The 20008-nt window shown below is 43.7% G+C and overlaps 1 protein-coding gene across 3 annotated transcripts in view; it reads right to left on the bottom strand.

Annotated features, from left to right (window-relative positions):
* The window catches only part of arhgef10la (Rho guanine nucleotide exchange factor (GEF) 10-like a), a 157120-nt gene that overhangs the window by 97596 nt on the left and 39516 nt on the right, over positions 1-20008 (bottom strand). For 2 of the 3 annotated variants that reach the window (XM_061832610.1, XM_061832612.1), the window contains 4 exons: positions 13823-13915; positions 11909-12079; positions 4617-4762; positions 2770-2942 (listed from right to left, as the gene is read on the bottom strand). In XM_061832610.1, the coding sequence (XP_061688594.1) occupies positions 2770-2942; positions 4617-4762; positions 11909-12079; positions 13823-13915 (583 nt within the window). The remainder of the gene's footprint in view (positions 1-2769; positions 2943-4616; positions 4763-11908; positions 12080-13822; positions 13916-20008) is intronic. The other variant, XM_061832611.1, reaches the window with a different exon arrangement.

Below are 20008 nucleotides of genomic sequence, written 5' to 3'. Positions count from 1 at the left end.
AAAGCCTACTGGAAGACGTCAGAAGATAAACGCTCTCAGACGCGGCAGGCGTCATCGGGGGACGGCCAGAAGATAAGGACTTTGGGGCTTAATTCTCGTCCTACAGTCGTTCTATATTCTCCGCGGTGATATTGATCATGAATAAACAGTGAAAGCAACAATCATAATAATCAGGACACATTTGTCACATCTATGTGCATGTGCCATGAGAGATTAGCAGATCTGCTGCAGCAAATTATCCAAATTCACTTCATTGATCTGGAGTTATGTGCTTGTTTTAAAAAGTGTAATTCTCTTTGTTTGATGTTTACTTTGACACTAAACTCCAACTAGGAGTGGCAACAAACATCTCGACGCTTTTGTTTTTCTGAAGATTGTTCACAATCAGACAAACCGCTGCCCGTCGTGTGGGGAGTTGAATCTAGTTCTCCAAAAACTCCTAGATCTGATCATTTGTAAGTCAAGGCACCACTGTAAGTGCAAGCGATACCGCTGGACTGAAAGACTCAAATCTTTGTATGTCAGGGACGGGTTCAATTTAGCTTGGGTTGTTTGTGAAAAGTGCCTTTGTTCTGCTCTGATACAAACACCAATAATCTATAAAAGAAAATGGGTTTGGAATTATATTAAACCGTTTTAGGGTCATAACGGGAGTGCTGTGGGGCTATTTTGAGGCAATTACACTGGCTTTTCAGCTACTTGCCACATGGCTCTTTCCCTATCTATCGCCTGCGGGGTCCTGATGTCCTCAGTCACATTCAAGTGAAATCGGGACTGGCAGGGTACGCACCGCAGCAGTGCCAAACGTGGATCGGACAAGTTCCTCGACCATCGCTTCCCATCTAACGCCCGCCGGCTCCCTAATTCGGCCCGGAGAACGCCGGCACAATCTCGTCAGATTGATGACCGCGCTCTGGACGTGTTTGCGGTCCATCAGAGAGCGAAACGAGACGGCGGCGGCGGCGGCCGTCCGCCCCTCGCATCCCTCTTCAAGATAAAGCGCCCCCGGGGCTGGCGCGGGAACAAGTGGCCGTCATCGCTATCCCTTTGCCGCAAACACCGTCCTCAATCAGAGAGACAAGCGGAGACGAGGAGTCTGCAGCCCTCCGCGGAGCACTTGAGGATGGAAACTGATTAGCCGTGCGTGCTGAGTCATCCCAAAAGTCAGCCCAAGTGATGAGATTCGTGGGGGGTCCAAATCGACGTCGTCATTTGCGGGCCACAGTGCATTTGTTTTTAGGTCCGTGGCATCCAACAACAATTGGCCCACAATGCTGATAGTATACAGCAGTGGATTTGGCTTACGCTGGTTAAGTAAAATCAATCGCAAACTCATCTGAAAACCATTGAAACGGGCACAAAAAAATGTCTATAATATTGTACTTTAGAAAAGCATAAATTAATGACATCTTTAATAGGAACAGGTTTTACCTCAGGTTTTGCTTCATTTCAACAGAAATTGTGCTACTCCTTAATCAGGGATGAGAATGCCAAATGAGAAAAAAGGGTTAGGAAAAGTAGCCGGGGGCGCGGGGGCCGAAGGCCCTCAGCGGGGTGCAGGGGCAGCGCCCCGTCGCGGGCCATGGGGGCGAAGCCCCCTGAAGCTAAGCGGTTTTAGCAATTTGTTAGCCCCAAAACCATTAATTTCAACACTGAATTTAACTTTATTTGTGGAAAAAAATTTCCCTTGTTTGGTGCTCTACCAGTACAGCAAACATTGAAATATCAGTTTCATTTCTTCAATGCTTGAATTATTGTACTTATTTGAAGCACATTACATATAAGAGTTTCTCTTTTACTGTTTAATATGGATACACCATTATATTTTCTTTTTGATATGCAGTCAGTTATTCATAGAATTAGTATAGTCTAGAGATGAAGCACAACTTTTTAGAACAATATGAATAGAAATTACCTTACGACATATGTGCTGTAGGCTGCTTTATCCATATTTCTCTTCAAGAATTTAATCAATTCAAAGTTTTTAGTATTTCAATGAATAGTTTATATACAATTATTTACATATGTCACTGATATTTTCCAGCCAATGCCCATCTAAAACAGTTTTTGATTCCAGCATCCTTGTCAATTGCCCTCGCTCGATCTTCATCCTTTTTTTCTAACACTTTCGCCATCGTAAAACTTTGAACACACCGTCGCTCAGTTCGCGCTAAGTCCCACGCGCCATTACTTGGCTAACTTAACAAGTTACACTGCGATTTCTGAGAACCGAGAACACATGTACATGGCAATGGTGAAACTCGATTAACCACTAACACGATTGGATCGTTATACCGTGTAACTCTTGTTGTTCAATCGAGTAATCTGCCGCAAACAAGTTTTAATGTTTATGTCGCAAAATGAAACTGTTTACACACCCGAGCAAGTTTGAACGGCCTATGATAGTCGTGCTTGTGCGAGCACTAAGCTGAACTTGCAGCTCGGAGCCCACCGCCGAGAGGCAGGCGCACGATACCCTACCCCCCCTGAAATTTTCCCAACGGATTTGCGCTTATCTCGAGAATGGTCATTTTGGTCTGAAAAAGTCGGAAATTTCCCATCCCTGCCTAATGGGTGCGCACATGCAGAAGCGGGGTCAATCATATCTCAAGGAATTAATGTGTCCATAATATACAAACAATATATCATTTCATTTATTTCAAAATGGCCCTTGCATCCTTCCATATCTCAATATTGGGCACTGGGAGGAAAATGGGAGGAGACGCTTGTGGCAAACGTGTGAAACCGATGCGGTCGGCTTGAGCTCACCTGAGGCTTGTCCGCCACCTTGCCGCTTGCTCGCACCTTGCTGGAAGACGGCGTCTTTACCCTGGCAACCTTCCTGGCCCACCTCCACCACCTGCACTTGCTGCAAGGGGCCACTCCACTTCATGGTGTACTTCGGGCCGACCGGGACCAGGCTGCTGATATCCGGAGACCCCCTAGCGGGAGATGAGTGACTTGAGGATTATAGTGAAGCCACAAACCAGCCGTTCAGTTCTCAACAAACCCACCGTAATTTCCGGCCTATAAGTCTAACGTGACCTACAGTATGCGTTTGAGTACATTTTCATGACAATTTAATGTTGTTGTTTTTTTCCAAGTAAACATTGAATTCACTTAATGTGTTTTTTTTTTTTAAACACCAAAGATAATATAGTCTTCAACAACTCTAACATACATTTTAGTAAACACGACAATTAAGTCTTCAAAGAATTTAACATATGGGTCTTTGTATGACAATTTTGTGTGTGCTATCAACCTAAGAAATGTATTTTGCTGAAGCAAAGCAAAGCCAATTTATTTGTATAGCGCATTTCATACACGAGGTAACTCATTGTGCTTTATATGATTAAAGGCATTTGAAAACAAAGACATAACACATTTAAAACAGGATTAAAAACAATAAAAATGGCAAAGAAAATATTTAAAAAAAGACAATTAAAACCGCATACAGTGCAAGTAATATGATGAAAAAGTGGATATATTCTAAAAAGCTTGAGAAAAGAGAAGAGTTTTCAACCTGGATTTAAAGACATAATATTGATAGTTATAATTTAATAATGGTCATCAATGAAAATATTCTGTGTTCTGGTCAAGTTTATTTTTTGTGCATATTAAATACCATTTCTTGTGAAGCCAACGTTCCAGTTTTAGTAAATGGCAACAATGTGTCAATCTTCAATGAACCTAGCCTGTCTGTTTTTGCTAACATCAAAGAAAAACTCTTCAACAAGCCTCAAGAGTATGTGATTTCGTAAACGTACCTTAATCACACTGTAAATGTCAAGCGAAATTTAATGTGCCAAAAAATGTAATGTGTGTTTTTGTAAAAACGGAAGCAAACATATGTTTGTTTTTGATCAAACACCAACGACAAAACGGACTTGAATGAACACATTTCTGTCAACTTCAACCACAATTCAGTCTTGGACTGCCCGAACCCGACGCGTCTGGGGAAGCACCGAAGACAATTTCGCGTCTTCCGTGAACTTCAAATGAGCGCTTTTTGTAATTAGACTTGGGATGTGACTCATCACACGTTCCCAGCCAGAAGTGGACGGCACGCTGCGACGAGGAGCTCATTACCATTCATGTATTCGTGCAATCACGCAGACAATCAACACCGCGCTCAGTTTGTCGGAATACTAGAGGGCGGGCAAAGTCAACTTTGCTACTCTTGTGCGGAATGATACATGGAGCGATAATTAGTCTGACAGAAGAGCTGCAAGCGGGCGGCGTCTTAGGCAGAAAAAAAAAATCTGGAATATAAATAAAAAATCCCTCTCTTTGCTTTACCAGATAAGACTGATGGTTCTGTCATAGATGATTCATAGGAACGAGCCGGAGTCACTAATCTAGGACTCCTGCAGCTGTCGTTAGGAATTCTCGCGTTTGTTTAAAAAGCCGGCTGAACTCCTGCACGCTCAGATAGCAGCCAAAACCCCTCGCAGACATCTGCTGTGCTACGGCGGAATATCCTCAGAGCGTCGCATTAGAGCCTCGTGTAACCTAATTGCCAGTTGCCGCCGGTCTCCCTCGGAAAAAAACTCCACACACTGCAAATACCCGGCGTGGAAAAAGGGAGGAATTTCGCATCTCCCGGCGGGACTTACTTGACATTTATGTTGGCGCAGATTAAGACGTCGTCGAAGAGGAAGACCTTGCGCTCCTTGGACTTGAGGACTTGTCCCCGCTCCCCGTACACGGTCTCGATGAGCGTCTCGCACTGGACCAGAGACCCCTGCTCCAGGTTCAGCTGCTGCAAGGAACACTTGGATGGGTCAGGTCAAGTGGAGGCGGGAAGAGGGGCACAAAAAAAAAAAAAAAGACCGGCGTCCTTCACATGAGTTCAGCTGAAGGTTGCAAATACCAAGTGGTGGTTGAATGTGAAAATGGATTTTCTGCTCCCCGGGGGGGGGGCACAATGTAAATGAAACAGTTATGGAAGCCCGAACACCAAAGTCCATTTCGTCTTCAATCTTTAGCCTCCTACCTATTTTATTTAACTTCTGGTATCTTCTTGTAATTTGTCTGGCTTCTTGTATTTTATACATGTATCGACTTTCTCTGGGCAAGTGTTGAGAATTTAGCACTAAAGCACTTGTTGTGATGTCCATAGTAAAAAAATAAAGAAGTGAAAAAAGCCAATTTCGTTTTTAACTCATTCACGTTCAAAGCAGTTTCCCATAATGCCAGTCATTTTAGAACATTCTGACTTTTGCCGTTCACTCCGTGAACTTTGGCATTTTCTCACGATCGCGAAACCCATTTTCTACTCACTAGCACGGCGGAGACCATAAATACGTAAACTCTGCTCGATGGTGAGGTGACAAACCATTTAGTCTTCCATGAACCAAAGAAAGACAGCCTTAAATGAATCAAATATACAAGTTTTGAGACATCTGTTTCAAAGGCTTACGGCCATGATACCCTGAGAACGCCTGATCTAAGCAGGTTTGGCCCTGGTTCGTACTCAGATGGGAGACCGCCTGGGAATACCAGGTGCTATAAGCTTCTCTCCCTGGCTAGATGCAGAGGGGTTGCGTCAGAAAGGGCATCCGACGTAAAACTGTGCCAAACAAATATGCGTTCATCTAAGATGACACGCTGTGGCGACCCCTAACGGGACAAGCCGAAAAGAAAAGAAGCCTTTGTTAATTTTTTGGCATATTTGCAACTTAAACTGTGTAGCCAGCAAAACGGAGTTTCATCTTGAGTACTTTATTAGATCCCCCACTCCTGAATCAGTCTGTGATTTGCACAAATCCGATCTCTGACAACTTGCTAGTTATTTACGACTTGATGCCAAACCTGCTGTGAGGAAATTCCAAATTGTTAAAATTGTTCTGAATCACTACATTGATGAGGAAATTTTTGTTCCTGACATTTTGGCCTTGATAAAAGAGGAAACTTCAGACGTTTTGGAAGTAAAGAAACTGGAATTACAACTTCAACTGAAAAGACATAGAACTTGGAAAATTAGAACTTGACAAAGAGAATGAATTGAAGAAACTTGAAAGGTCCTCTGATTCAGTTAGTTCTTCATCTTTTGATATGACACAATATGCCAAAATGGTCCCTCCTTTCAATGAGAAAGAAGTTGATAAATACTTCCTCTACTTTGAGAAAGTTGCTGAAAACCTTAAGTGGCCTAAAGAGTCATGGACTACGCTATAGCAAATGGTCTTAAAGGGAAAAGCTCAGGATGTATATTCGGCCCTTTCTGTCGAGCAAAGTTCTGAATATGATTTTGTCAAAAAGACGTGGACAACTTTTAATACTTGGGGTCAACAATGCAGAGCAATGGAGAGCGTGGCAAGGAAGTGAAGAAACGGGTCCAAGCGGGCTGGAACAGTTGGCGGAAGGTATCTGGTGTTCTATACGACAGAAGAGTCTCTGCTAGGATGATGAAACAGTTCTGTGGCCCGCCATGATGTACAGATTACAGACGGTGGCACCGAAGAAGCAACAGGAAGCAGAAATGGAGGTGGCAAAAATGAAGATGCCGAGGTTCTCGCTCGGAGTGAGCAGGTTGGATAGGATTAGAAATGAGCTCATTAGAGGGACAGCCAAAGTTGGATGTTTTGGAGACAAGGTTAGAGAGAGCAGAATTCGATGGCATGGACCTGTTCAGAGGTGAGAGAGTGAATATATTGGCAGAAGGGTGCTGAGGATGGAGCTGCCAGGCAAAAGAGCGAGAGGAAGACCAAAGAGAAGATTGATGGATGTGGTGTGGGAGGACATGAAGACTGTGGGTGTTAGAGAGGAAGACGCATGAGATGGGCTTAGGTGGAAAAAGATGACACGCTGCGGCGACCCCGTACGGGACAAGCCGAAAGGAAAAGAAGAAGAAGATACAAGTTTTTCTCAACATTAACGACAATTTAACAATGACACTCTATGATCCAAACATATTGTTGCTTTTTTGTAAAACCCGAAGACAGGTGAGTCTTCAGTGAACCAGGATTTGTTTTGGACAACACCAAGACATTTTCGACAAGTAACATCAAGGCCAATTTAGTCCGCGACAAAGAAAATGACTTCTATGGACCTGACAAGTCTCAAAGAAAATGTATTCTTTGAAGGACCGAACATGTTTTTGTAAACATCAAAGCTCAGCCTTGCCACGAGGCCGCTATATAGGACTCGAGAGTTTTTGAGATCATTCTATGCATGGAAGAATGGATACAGATGTATAGCGTTTGCGGTATATTGACTTATCTAGGCACACAATTCAAGCACCAGAGAGCATTTTTTATCTCTTCATTCCACTTCTTTGATGAGTTTTGAATCAGTGTGTCAGCTTTTGTGTGTTTAGAAGCGAGGCTGCCGGCAGTGACATGCTCAAGTTCATAATGGGGGAAATTTTTATGTGTATAGTTTCTTTCTGCCATTGTGCCGTGTTGTCAATATAGGTGTTGGATCTAATAGACAGCAAAAGTAGATTTTTGCTGTTTTACTTTGGTTATTTATGTCTTTTACCTTGACTTAAAAGGATTTCAATCAGTACACTTGAGATACAAGTTTGATTTGTTTTATCGATCTCAGGTCTTGAAATGCCATTAATCAGTTCAACAACAAACAGCAAATGGGAAACTCGTGCTCATAGCTTGAGGCCACGTTTTTATGAAAGAATTATTCACAATCTGCCAAAGTGCTGCTCGTTGAGGATTTAATTTAACTGGCTATACAACATTTGAATGTCAAATGTTTGCTTTCAAGCCAAAACCTGAACATAATTGGCCAGATGACGGCTCGTATCCCGAAAGACTCGAGTCGCTTGAATCTCAAACTACCACCGGACTTTTTTTCTCGCATCGTTCTCGTATCGGTACTTATACTCGAGTAGGGCCTGAGTGCTTCTGCCGCTCAACGTTCCCTCTAAGTTTTTGGTGTCTGAGCAGATACACAAAGTTCCTGAGCGCTTTCTCTGACCTCTGTGACCAACATCAGATGTGTCAGTGCTCATTAAAAGATTTAGATTACAGCATTTACATTCCCATCAGAACAATTTTGTGTTTTTGCAAACTTACAATGAAAATGTCAACAAACTTACATTCTTTTAACTACACAAAAATTACAATCCTAACAAAACAAGGCCCGCTATGAACTATAAATTTGAAAGGCCGCTTCTAACTTACATCCATCCATTTTCTTAGCTGCTTATCCTCACAATGGTCGCGGAGTGCTGGAGCCAATCCCAGCTGTCAACGGTACACCCTGAACTGGTTTCCAGCCAATCACAGGGCACATGGAGACAAACAGCCGCACTCACAATCACACCTAGGGCCAATTTAGAGGGTCCAATTAATGTTGCATATTTTTGGGGGGATTTGGGAGGAAACTGGAATGCCCGGAAAAAAAAACCCATGCAGGCACGGGGATAACATGCAAACTCTACACAGGGGGTCCGGGATCGAACTCGGGACCCCAGAGCTGTGAGGCAAACGCTTTCGAACTGATCCAAGGTTCCGCCCAGCTTCCAACTTTATTTAATTTCCATCCATCCATTTTTCCTGGAGCCAATCCCAGCTGTCAATGGGCAGGAGGCGGGGTACACCCTGAACTGGTCGCCGGCCAATCGTAGGGCACATTGAGAGAAACAGCCGCACTCACAATCACACCTAGGGGCAAATTAGAGAGTCCAATTAATATTGCATATTTTTGGGGGGATGTGGGAGGAAACCGGATTGCCTGGCGAAAACCTAAGGAGGCACGGGGAGAACACGCAAACTCCACACAGGCGGGTCCGGGATTGAACTCGGGACCCCAGAACTGTGAGGTCAACGCTTTCCAGCTGATCCACGGGCGCGCTTGCAACTTTATTTCATTTATTCTTTTTAATTCACAATGATATCCTGGTCGGTTTTTCTTGGTGTAAAACTGAATTATTGCTTGCACAACATCTTTTGCAATGGCATGCTGACAACTGAATGATGCTCCCAAACAGGTTTCAGGTAACTAAATCCCATTCGTGGGCAGCATCCCATTTTTGGGACGTCATGATTTTCACGCATTATATCCTTCAGTATATCAAAATATTGAAGTGTTTTAATCTGAAGCCATAATTTGGTATCAGGGGAGCGTAACTCATCGGTCAAAATTAGGATGGAGTTATTTCCTGTTCCTTCCTGACCCAACATGGCTGCCTCAAGTACACATGGAGCGTTTTCCAAGAGAAGAAAGGTCAGTATGCAACCAAGTTTGTCTTCAAAATGCTAATCCATCAGTATTATTAATGATAAGTGTCATTCTAGAATAAGAATGAATTAATAAGCATATCTCTAGCATGTACAACTTCACAGAACTGATAACATGCCCGCGAGAGTGTACATCTTTTTGCCCTTTGCTTTATGCGTTAAACGAAAAAGTGTTCCTTCCTTGATTGTGGCCTGTTAGGAGACTTTATCTCAATAAGGGAAAAAATTGCCAACCTCCCCATGAATGGGTTAACCTTATTTTGCTCCAATACAGAATACATGAATTACAGAATTAGCTTTTTGTGCACTGTGCTTTCATCCTTGAGGGTGTGCCAAGGTGGAATTTTAACATGACACACCATCTCATCCTGCACTTTCTACTTTGGTTTCACAACCAGAGCTTTCTCGCTCGAAAAAGACAAAATCTCGTCCAGTTTCACGGCTTTTTCTTCTATTTGCACAGACTCCGACAGGCGTTGCATCTTAAAATAACAGCATTTCTTTTTTTCTGCTTTGGCCATTATTACCGAGAGTAAACACAAGCAGCGTGCCGAGCTCGTCTCGGTGGTTTAATGGCTTCCTTCATGTATGACCGTATTACTCAAAGCCATCAGTATAGGGGCACAAAGGGGTTTGCGGCACATTTATGTGTGCGCGGGTGCGATACACACTCGGGCTCTCGCTGTTATCTGTTCAATCTGGCCAGCGTAGGCAGTTTGAGGCAAAGAATGAATATTTCATTTGACGGTTATGGGGGCAATCGGGGAAGAGGCGGTCTCCCTCACTGCAGCGTCACTGCGGTGAATTGGGCGTGAGGAGTAAAAGCGAATCGGGCCGATCAGCTCATCTCGCAGGCCTGGAAAGCTGACCGGGGGGAGGGAGGAGAGGGGTGGGTTGAGGGTGGCGGTGGTGGTGGGTGATGCAACCACGCCAAAGAAAACGATGATGATTAAACGTGCCATTTAGCGTCTAATTCTATAAAGTGCTGCATTCCTTGAGGAATGCAGTCGCAGGACCGTCATTTCGGGGAGCTAATGGAGAGTGGCTGCGATAAGAGACGTCAATGTCAAGTTTATCCAAATTAAAAAAGATCTCCCCACTAGAGATCAGCGCTGATAATTCAAACTCTGGCGTATGTGTGGAATTGACTGTCGATAAATTCCATCTTAAAACTAAATTGACTGCGTAAGTATTATTTTGCGCACTGAAGGAAAACAAAAATGACAAGATAAGTCCTCCGGGGCCCGCGGGAATTGGGATGATTCAGACAAATTCCGACATGCATTCGTTTTCTATAGCATGATCGGCATCGGGGCAGCGAGCAAGCTGGAGTCGATCCCGGCTGACTTTTGGCAAGAGAAGCTGGTGTGTAATGCACTTAAAACCTCATTTATGAGTGTGCTGAACGAAAGTTAATGTTTGTTGACCTAAAATGTATCCGCTAACGTGCTAATGCTAATCACGATTGCATACCGATTAACAACTACCATTTTGCTGTCTGAAATTCTAGACCAGGGGTGCGCAGTCTTTTTTACCCCAAGATGTACTTTTCAAGCAGGCAGCCTCTCGCGAGCTATGGGGGGAGGGGGGCGTGGGGGGGTATACTCCCAAACCGTTTTAAGGTTAATGTTACATTGCTTCCTATATTTAAAATACAGAGTTAGCTTTTTCTGCACAGTATTGTCTGTGCGTTCAAAAGGCTGTGCCAAGGTGAAATTTTAAAATTACACACCATCTCATCCTGCACTTTCTACTTTGGCTTCAGACCAGACCTTTCCCACTCAGAAAAGAGAGAATCTCATCCAGTTTCACCACTTTTTCTTCGCTTATTCACATACTCCGACAGTCATTGCATCTTGAAAAAACAGCATTTCTTTTTTTAACTTTCTCTATTAATATCGAAAGTAAACATAAGCAGCATGTCTAGCTCGTCTTTGCTCTACGTTGCCCACCAGACTGTGTTGCTAACTAGAGCAGCGGTGGTGGACGCTGTCATTATAAAACACATTGATGGGCTGCGTAAGTACTGTAACATTTGTTATTATGAGTATACGTCTTTAAGAGCGGGGATGGGGGGCAGGTGTAAGGTAAACTAGGAAAAAGAGTGTGGCGGAGCAGCGGCCGTTGTTACAGAAAGTTCCATGTGCTGCCTAAAAGAAACCAGTGGCTTCTTCCTTTCATTTTTTTATACTACGTATGTGAATTGTGCCATTGGATGTAACAACGCGTCATCCCTCACTCATTGAATCACATTGCAAAATGCCACAAACTGAATAGATGTATGTTATACTTTCAATTTGAGACTGCATCAATCAGCGGCAATTGTGAACGCGCGCAGTTTAGAGGGAACATAGGGTGATTTTCATTTATTTATTTTTGTGGCACGCCGTCCCGCGATCGACCAAGACTGCCTCGCGATCGACTGGTCGATCGCTATCGACGCATTGAGCACCCCAGTTCTAGACATTCTAGTTTAAAAATCAAAGACCATCACTCTTAAATTGGACTAAAATGTATGTTTGTAGGAAAAAATATATTAATATTTGATTATTTGACCAACAATCAATATGAGAGAAAAATTCAATAGCGACAGTCCGACAACCCGGGTGCTATCAAAAAATAGATGCTGTGTGTGTGTTTTTTTTCCATTTTCAGGTCACAATGTCACTCAAAAGTACTCAAATATGTCTGATAGGCTCGGTCACCTTACTGAGAAGACGATCGCTGACGCTGCGCGCGAGCTGCTGGGTCTCCGCTATCTGGTCGGCGACCCGCTTCTGCTCGTTCAGCTTCTCGGCAAGCGTCTCCAGCTCAGTGAGGGCGAGCTGCAGGGGCAGGCGGTCCACGTGGCCCTTGGGCGTGTTCTTCAGCATGTCCTAGACGAGGCATTCAAAGCAATTGTTGGTATTTTTCACTCACGGAGGCGGCACTTTATCACTGACCGACATTAGAGGTCCAATGCAAGTACAGGTAGTGAATGCAAAGTGGGTCTACTTATTTTTCTTTCGGCCTTTCCCGTTATGGGTCACCACAGCGTCTCATCTTTTTCCATGTAAGCCTATCTCGTGCATCTCCCTCTCGAACACCCACTGTCCTCATGTCCATCCATCAACCTTTTCTTTTCTCTCGCTCTTTTGCCTGGCAGCTCCATCCTCAGCACGCTTCGACCAACATACCCACTCTCTCGCCTCTGAACATGTCCAAACCATCGAAGTCTGCTCCATCGAACCTTGTCTCCACAACATCCAACTTTGGCTGTCCCTCTAATGAGCTCATTTCTGATCCTATCCAACCTCTGGTCACTCCGAAGGAGAACCTCAACATCTTCCTTTCTGCCACCTCCATTTCTGCTTCCCGTTGTTTCTTCAGTGCCACCGTCTGTAATCCGTACATCATGGCCAGCCTCACCACTGTTTTATAAACTTTGCCCTTCATCCTAGCGGATACTCTTCTATCAAGTGAATGCAAATTGGGTCGTGTGTGAATATCCCGTGTGCTGCAAATGAGCAAGATTTAATTACTCGATTTATGACTTGCATAACACAAGCATAACTTTACTCGACTTTCGAGAAATTTAGTGAGGAATTGACTCGGCTTGCGCAAAACCTAAAGACTCAGACTTGTGACTTACGCCCAGCTCTGTGTTTTGGTTTTGAAATGACAACAAGCTCATTTTGAAAATGAACCGCAATGTAGCTCGTTACTATGAGATTGTTACTTGTTGGAATTATCGTTAATATATTTATTATGGACTTGCAACAAAGCCAAAATATCATCCTTGCTTCGAAGAGTCTTGTTCACAGGACGATCTCCTACACACAGATGCAACAGTATCTTCCAAGAAGTGGCCAAGGACAACTCCATCATAAACAAAGAATGCGCCACATCATCACCAAAACTGTACCTTTGTTCATTTCATCTGCTCACCCCTCCTTTTGACCTTGTGTGTTTTCTAATTTAAAAAAAAAAAAAAAAGGACCTGAGAGGCTGGTTCAGAAGGTGTTTGGAGACTGTAACAGCCCTGCCTCTCACATCCTCCTGATCAGAAGAAAGACGAGTTCTTGTCCGTTATTTGTGCAACCATTCCAGCAAGTTAGGTAATAAACCTAACATTACTATACAATAACAAAATCAACAAAAACGAGGCTAAACCAGGGCAAGTTTCTTTCAAGAATTCATCCCGCAGGCAAACTCTCTACTCTTCCTCTTTCCAGTCCTCTCACCTTTGACCCACAATCACACTCAGACAGCTTCAACCGCCTCACAGACAATCAGAATGTCTGCAACTTTAGTATGAATCCACCGTCAGTAGCAGGGGTGGCCACAAGACTTTATTACAAAGCTTGAAATGTTTCTAAAATTATGGAACTGTAGCGAGCAGCGACCTCACGGTTGTGTTATGTGAATTGAGATAGTCTGCGATTTCCTACTGTCGGCGAGGCAGTGAAGGGGTCTGAAAGCGACTGGATGAGGGGATCGGTGGGGAGGAGCGCATGCACCGAGTGGATAACTTCAAATATGTACATAACTATCGATTACTCCATCATCGGCTCAACGTTGACTACAAAAAAAATTGATGACGACCTTCAACGTGTAGCATCTGGTAAACGCTGGCATACCTGAAGGAGCAATATGAACTGCGGGAAGCGCTGGATGGGCTTCACCATCAGACCGTAGAGAGTAATGCGGTCCAAGCTGGAGGCCTGCTTCTTCTGCGGGGGGGGGGTTTGGGAAACATTGTGAAGAACAGAAAATATGACTTGCCTTTAGTGGTTTTAATGATAATTCCTAAAAAAAAAATACCCGTAGTTATTCTGTAACGACTGCATCCTGGAGCAATGTAAATAAGACGACAGGAGCTTGTATAAATGCAGAATGGAACGCAAGACCGAATAGCTGGTGTGAATTTTGGAAAGTCTTCAAAGTAACAACAAGAACTTGCCTGGCCAGCCTCTGTATTACATGTTGGTCTAATCCAAGGAGCACCCACGTTCCCAGAAACCTGCCTTAAAATAATGTTTCTTATCTCAAATGAGCCTTTTAGTCTGCCTTTGGTCTTAAGCCGTGGAATCTCTTCAAGGTTCATTAATGACTGTTTGTACAAACTTAACACAAACTAATATAATAGATAAAGGACTTCATTTTTTTCCCCTGCCCAATTTGTGCCGTTACTTGACGCGGGATCATTGTCACATTATCGCCGCACACAAATTAGACTGAACTATAAAACCAATTTGATGAACTAATGAGCTCCCATACAAATTCTGCCAAAGGAAAAAAAAATAAAATAACTGTGGGTCTTTCTTTGAGACGATGCACGGACAACTCCTCAAGGCCTTAACCTCTTATTAGGTAAAAGGGAGAGTACGCAATAATTGGAGTGAGGCCCTTTAGAGTTTGATAATGTTCGTGTTGATGATTTGAGACATCATAATGGACCATTAAGGCTCTGGACGCCATCTGTTCTGACAGTGTTCTACACTTCAGTATATTTAATGATTGATAACAGAAAAAGGATGAATGTGATGTGTATGACGTGAAAACCCACCATATCCACAGAGGGAAATGGATAATGTATGAACAAAATTTTGGAATAAAACTATACAAGAGGGAAGACACATCCAATTCTCTGTAATATGCAAACATCATCCATGTGGAAGCTCAATACAGCAACTACCGCTCACCAGAAGCAAAACTTTCTTTAAAAGTTGCCTATACTAAAGAATTACCTCGTGCACCTACGTCATAAAATCACATGACTTTTGTTTACCTCGCCATATTCCCGGTCAAGCTAAGCATTGCTCAATGCTAAGTCAGTTGGAGACGACACGGAAATACGTCTTGTCGCACGACGTCCAGAGTCTTGTCCGATACCGTCAGACATTTAGAAGGTGAAAATAAAACGACGTTACGTGGAAAAATTAAATAAACTCAGCAAAGAGGACCTGTATTTAATATCTAAGTCAATGTTTTCGCCCATAAGAAATTGGACTCTTAATTCGCTTCCGCTTGTCTTGGACAAGTGGATCTACACATGGATCTGGTGAGTAAGTAGTCCAGATTTACACGGAAAAGTTTGAAAGCGTAGAAAAGTCTGGACGCATAAGAGTGCTTGGTTGCTGGATCTGTTCTCATCAGGAATAAATCCCACATAGTGATGGTTTTGACGGGTCGTGAACGCGGGAGTGTGTTTGGCGACACGTTAACCTTTGCCGGAATCCATCGATCTTTTCAGCAAGTATTGAATATAAATACTAATATTTAAATAAATGACCCCTGGTTTCGATATTTTCTGGTCTTTTCATCTGGTATTCCATAGAATGACCTCTTTAAATATCTGTCTAGTCTGTTGTGACAACCAACAGCACAACAGGTCTCGGGTATTGTAAATATTCTCCTCCGGTTCAAAGTCTCCCACACTGTCGAGCAGCTCTGTTGGACCGGCAATATGGCGCCGTGGAAATTGTGACGTCACGTGCACGAGCTCTATAGTCAACTGGAAGCCAAGCCCTTACTCCCAACACTAAAAACCAGCCTCCTTCCGGATACAAACAAACAGGAGAGATGTGTTGCATACTTGCATTCACATCAAAAATGTTGAGGCTTTACCGCCATCTTCTGGCATTTAGGAAAAGCCCAAAATATGCAGATTCCCGAACAGATGACGAAAAGTTCCGTGGAAAAAAATAGCTGAATTTGTGTATCGGCAGCAAGAAGTAATTGGCGGGGTCTCACTGTTTTTGACTTATTGGGGTCTACCCAAAAGACCCCTGATGGAACCTGGCGACTCCCTCCAACTCCACTACTGGCGGGAGTTTTCAATAATTCAAAACAATATCAATAATACAAAGTACATAAGCGGGAGTGATTGAGGACATTGCTACTGTAGTTCTTAATCACGCCAGTGATGCTCAAGATCAACGGCTTAGCAAAGATGGCAGTTAAAGCCCTGGGACCGCCGCAGACAATAATATACTCCACTTGAGTGAACACAGAGGACAGGACCTGAATTTCTCCGCTGTTACGAAAAGCCAAATCATTTATGGGAGACGTCACGCGGCGTCGCCGTCTCCAGCCGGCAAACGGGAGTCCGCACACCCGGTGGAGGTTCATTTATGATTTGTTATTCGCTGCGCTGTCGCTTCCATGTGGCCAGGCGACGGGAGGACGTAAGCGGCGGGCGCGAGCGGAAGATGCGACTTGATGCCACGGAAATTACAAGTTGCTAATGTTCTTCCGCCGCCATTAGCTGGAGTGTGCTCTTCCTCAGGGGATCGTGAGAGTGGTGCAGCGGCGGAAAGTAAAAAAAAACAATGTGCCTACAGTGAGCACCTGACAAATCACGGTGCGCTATGCACAGATTCAGTTCTGTTGCGTATTTTTGATTTTTGGGGCGCTGCAGCTAAGTGGAGATTGTAGTGAACCAGCACCAGCTACAGCTAACGTTATGAGAAACTGAGAAAAACAGCATTTAACACAGGGGTGCTCAATGCGTCGATCGCGATCGGGAGTTTCAGTCAAAAAAGACATCAGCCGTATTTTTTTTTTTTTAACTTTAGCTCACTGCGTATGTGGAAACAACTACAGTACAAGAAAACACGCTATCAGCCATTGTCATTAAATGGATGAATTTTAGTATGTTATTATTGAAAAATCGGCAGCCAATATGAGCCCATGCGTTTTTTTCACCACAAAACATCATTTTGACGTATACAGCTTTGTGTAACTCCCGCCATGAAAATCCTCTCAAGGGATTTGTTTGCGAGAAGAAATAGGAAGTGACACATGGCGGGACCGCCCTCAAGTGGACTCGTTTGTTTCCATTAGTTTTACCTCCGGGAAGGTAGCTCGTTGTTCCTTCGCGTTAGCCAAAATGCCGACTCGTTGCATTGCTGGATATTGCTTGAACACTCGGGAGGATGGATTTACCCTTCATAAGTATGCAAGAGACCCGGTTCGTCGCAAAAAATGGATTGCACGGGTGCAGAGGACGAGAGCTTCGTGGGTTCCTAATGACAGGTAAGTGTGTATAGAGCTACTAAAAAAAATAATAGTTTGGGGCGGACCACGTAAACCAACTCTCATAATGTAACAAAAGATCTGCGTACATATGACAGGGGTGCTAAATGTGTCGATGTGCACATCGGACGGCTTCCACATGGGGCTCGCCCGCGAAGGCTGCTGTGACGGCTTGCTGTAAAGCGGCCCGGCTCGGCGCCGTAGTAAGCCACCTCGGCGACGAAAATGACCCACCCTGGCCGACATGGCCAGCGGCCGGCTCAGCCGGGGTGGCTCATCTCCGCCGCAGAAGTGGATCGGACGAGGAGGCGGTTTGGCTGCGATCGCATATCATCTGAATAATAATGAAAATGGATTGCACGGGTGCAAAAGATGAGAGCTTCGTGGGTTCCAAATGACAGGTAGGTGTGTATACAGCTACTAAAAAAAAAAAAACAATAGTTGGGGGTGGGTGTAATCCATAAATCAGGGTTGCTAAATGTGTCGATGTTCGCATCGGAAGGCTTCCACGCAGCAGCCGCTGAAGGACGGCCTCCGCAGGCCTTGTGGATCGCTACCGGCCTTGTCGGCCGGGGTGACTCGTCGCCGCAGTGGCTCATGTCCGTCGCGGAAGTGGGCGTTTATCACCGCCGCGCAGAGGCGGACAGGGGGTGGAGGTGGTTTGGCCGTGATCCGCATGTCATCTAAATATGGCTCGAAACAATAGTTTAATATTGCCCCGGGCACTTCACTCGGTTGTGAATGCACAGAACGTGAGTTCTTCTCACTACCGTTTCCATTTGTGAACATTGCTTTTGATGTAACCTTGGACTTTACAACTCGCTTGAAAAGAATGCGGGAGTGCTTTGATTGGAATTCTCCTTGAGTGTACGTAACTGACTCCACGTCACAGTACGCAGTGGGTTGCCAGGTTTGAGCCAGTGACAAATCCGATATTTTCCTTTTAAATGTACACAATACTAAAAATGCAGACTTTCAATTGTAAACAGAATGAAGTACAGGTCATGTGAATGGAGCTTCCCACCAGTAGACCTTCGGGTACTTCTTCTTCCTAAAGCTCCATTAGCTCCTTTCATCTCTAGTCTGAAGGTGCCTCGCAGCGCTTTGTGCACAGCAAGGAGGCTGATAAACATTTTACAGAACCGATATATATTTCGCTTTTAACAAATTTCAGTGAGGAGGTAGCATTGTAGCGAGCCCTCTGGATTAAAAAAAAAAAAAACCACATGAAAAATACAGAGTTACTCTCAGATCTACGGTAAGGGAAATAAACTTTTCACACCGGTGTCATCCACTTGGGAGATGTTAAAATGTTTTCCTTTGTACGGCATCTCACCTAAAGCGCACTGCTTCACATTGTATTGTACTGTGGGGGGGGGGGGGGTCAATCAATCATCTCAGCAACGTGCAGCATACAAAGGGAGTCTGCTGACCTGTTCTCCAGGTTTGGTCACATGACATACTCAAGTATTGCAAGGTAATCTTGCATTAAAAAAAAAAAATCGATTCCTTACAACAACCTCCACTGTTGTTGTTGGTCAGCATTCCGACTGTTACGCTAAATTCAGTCACTCACGTGTGACGAGCGCGTTCACGCCATCGCACTCGCAAATCTGCAGTTGAGCACGAAAAATCACACGCGTAAAATTTGTTACGAGTAGAAAAAAGTTATTGAAAGACGTCGCTTATTTTGTGTAGACTTGACATTACTTTACGTGTTTACTTCATCAACGATGCTAACAAAACAAGCCTGTTCCTAAACAATCAGTACTCACCCGGAAACAGGAAATGAAATTAACTGTACTGAGCGTGTACGGAAGTGACGCCAAAAGCGCGTGTTCTGAGCTGCTTCACGTACGGCGAGCCCATTTACGTCGAAAGTCATCAACATCATGAGCCGCGTCGAAGGAAATGCAGTTACACCGGGGGTGCTCAATGCGTCGATCGCGAGGCAGTTTTGGTTGATCGCGTGACGGCGTACCCACCCAAAAAAATCTTCGACTATCATCCACCTTGTCGCTTGATTCAAGTGTGGCCACTACGTCGAGCGCAGTCTCGATGCTTTCGGAAGATATAGATTTCATTCACGGATTAACAATAGATACTGACGTAAATTATGATAGATTATAACAATATTTGGAAAGTTTGTTCCAATGTATTTTTTGCTTGTTGCCACGAACGCCGATGATGTTTCAAAACATTGCAGGTATTGACCGTTCGTGTTTATTCCGTGACGCCGGTGCATTTCACTTTTCTTCAGATAAACTTTGTCAGATCAAGAATCTTTATTGATGAAAAATTTTAAATTCCATTTGATATCACGTTCTACTAATATCAGTTGAAATTGGAAGTTTGAAATTTTTGTTTTCTATTTTAGTTGTGTATTTGTTTATTTTATTTTTAATTTACAGTTATGTTATATTAATCCATTACATTATTTTAACCCATACGTGGGCAGCATCCCATTTTTGGGACATAATGATTTTCAAGCATTTATCAAAATATTTAAGTGTTTTAATCTGATTCTGGTTTTTGGGACGATCTTACTAAGAAAACTCAAGTACCCTCTCGCGGGCAGCGTCCCATTTTTGGGACGAGATTATAAATTAGTAAAGTTATCATATAACTTAACCATAAACGAAAAAGAGGTTATTTTCTTGATTGTGGCCTGTTAGGAGACTTTTATCTCAAAATAAGGCAAAAAAAATTGCCACCCTGCCCATGAATGGGTTAAAATTCTTGAGATTCCATCCCTTAACCCACTCGCAACTTTATCTGCGAGCATG

This window comes from Syngnathoides biaculeatus, chromosome 10 (genome assembly GCF_019802595.1).
Source record: "Syngnathoides biaculeatus isolate LvHL_M chromosome 10, ASM1980259v1, whole genome shotgun sequence".
NCBI lineage: Eukaryota > Metazoa > Chordata > Actinopteri > Syngnathiformes > Syngnathidae > Syngnathoides > Syngnathoides biaculeatus.
Note: the sequence above shows the minus strand (reverse complement) of the source record. Positions and strands in the feature narration are given on the sequence as shown.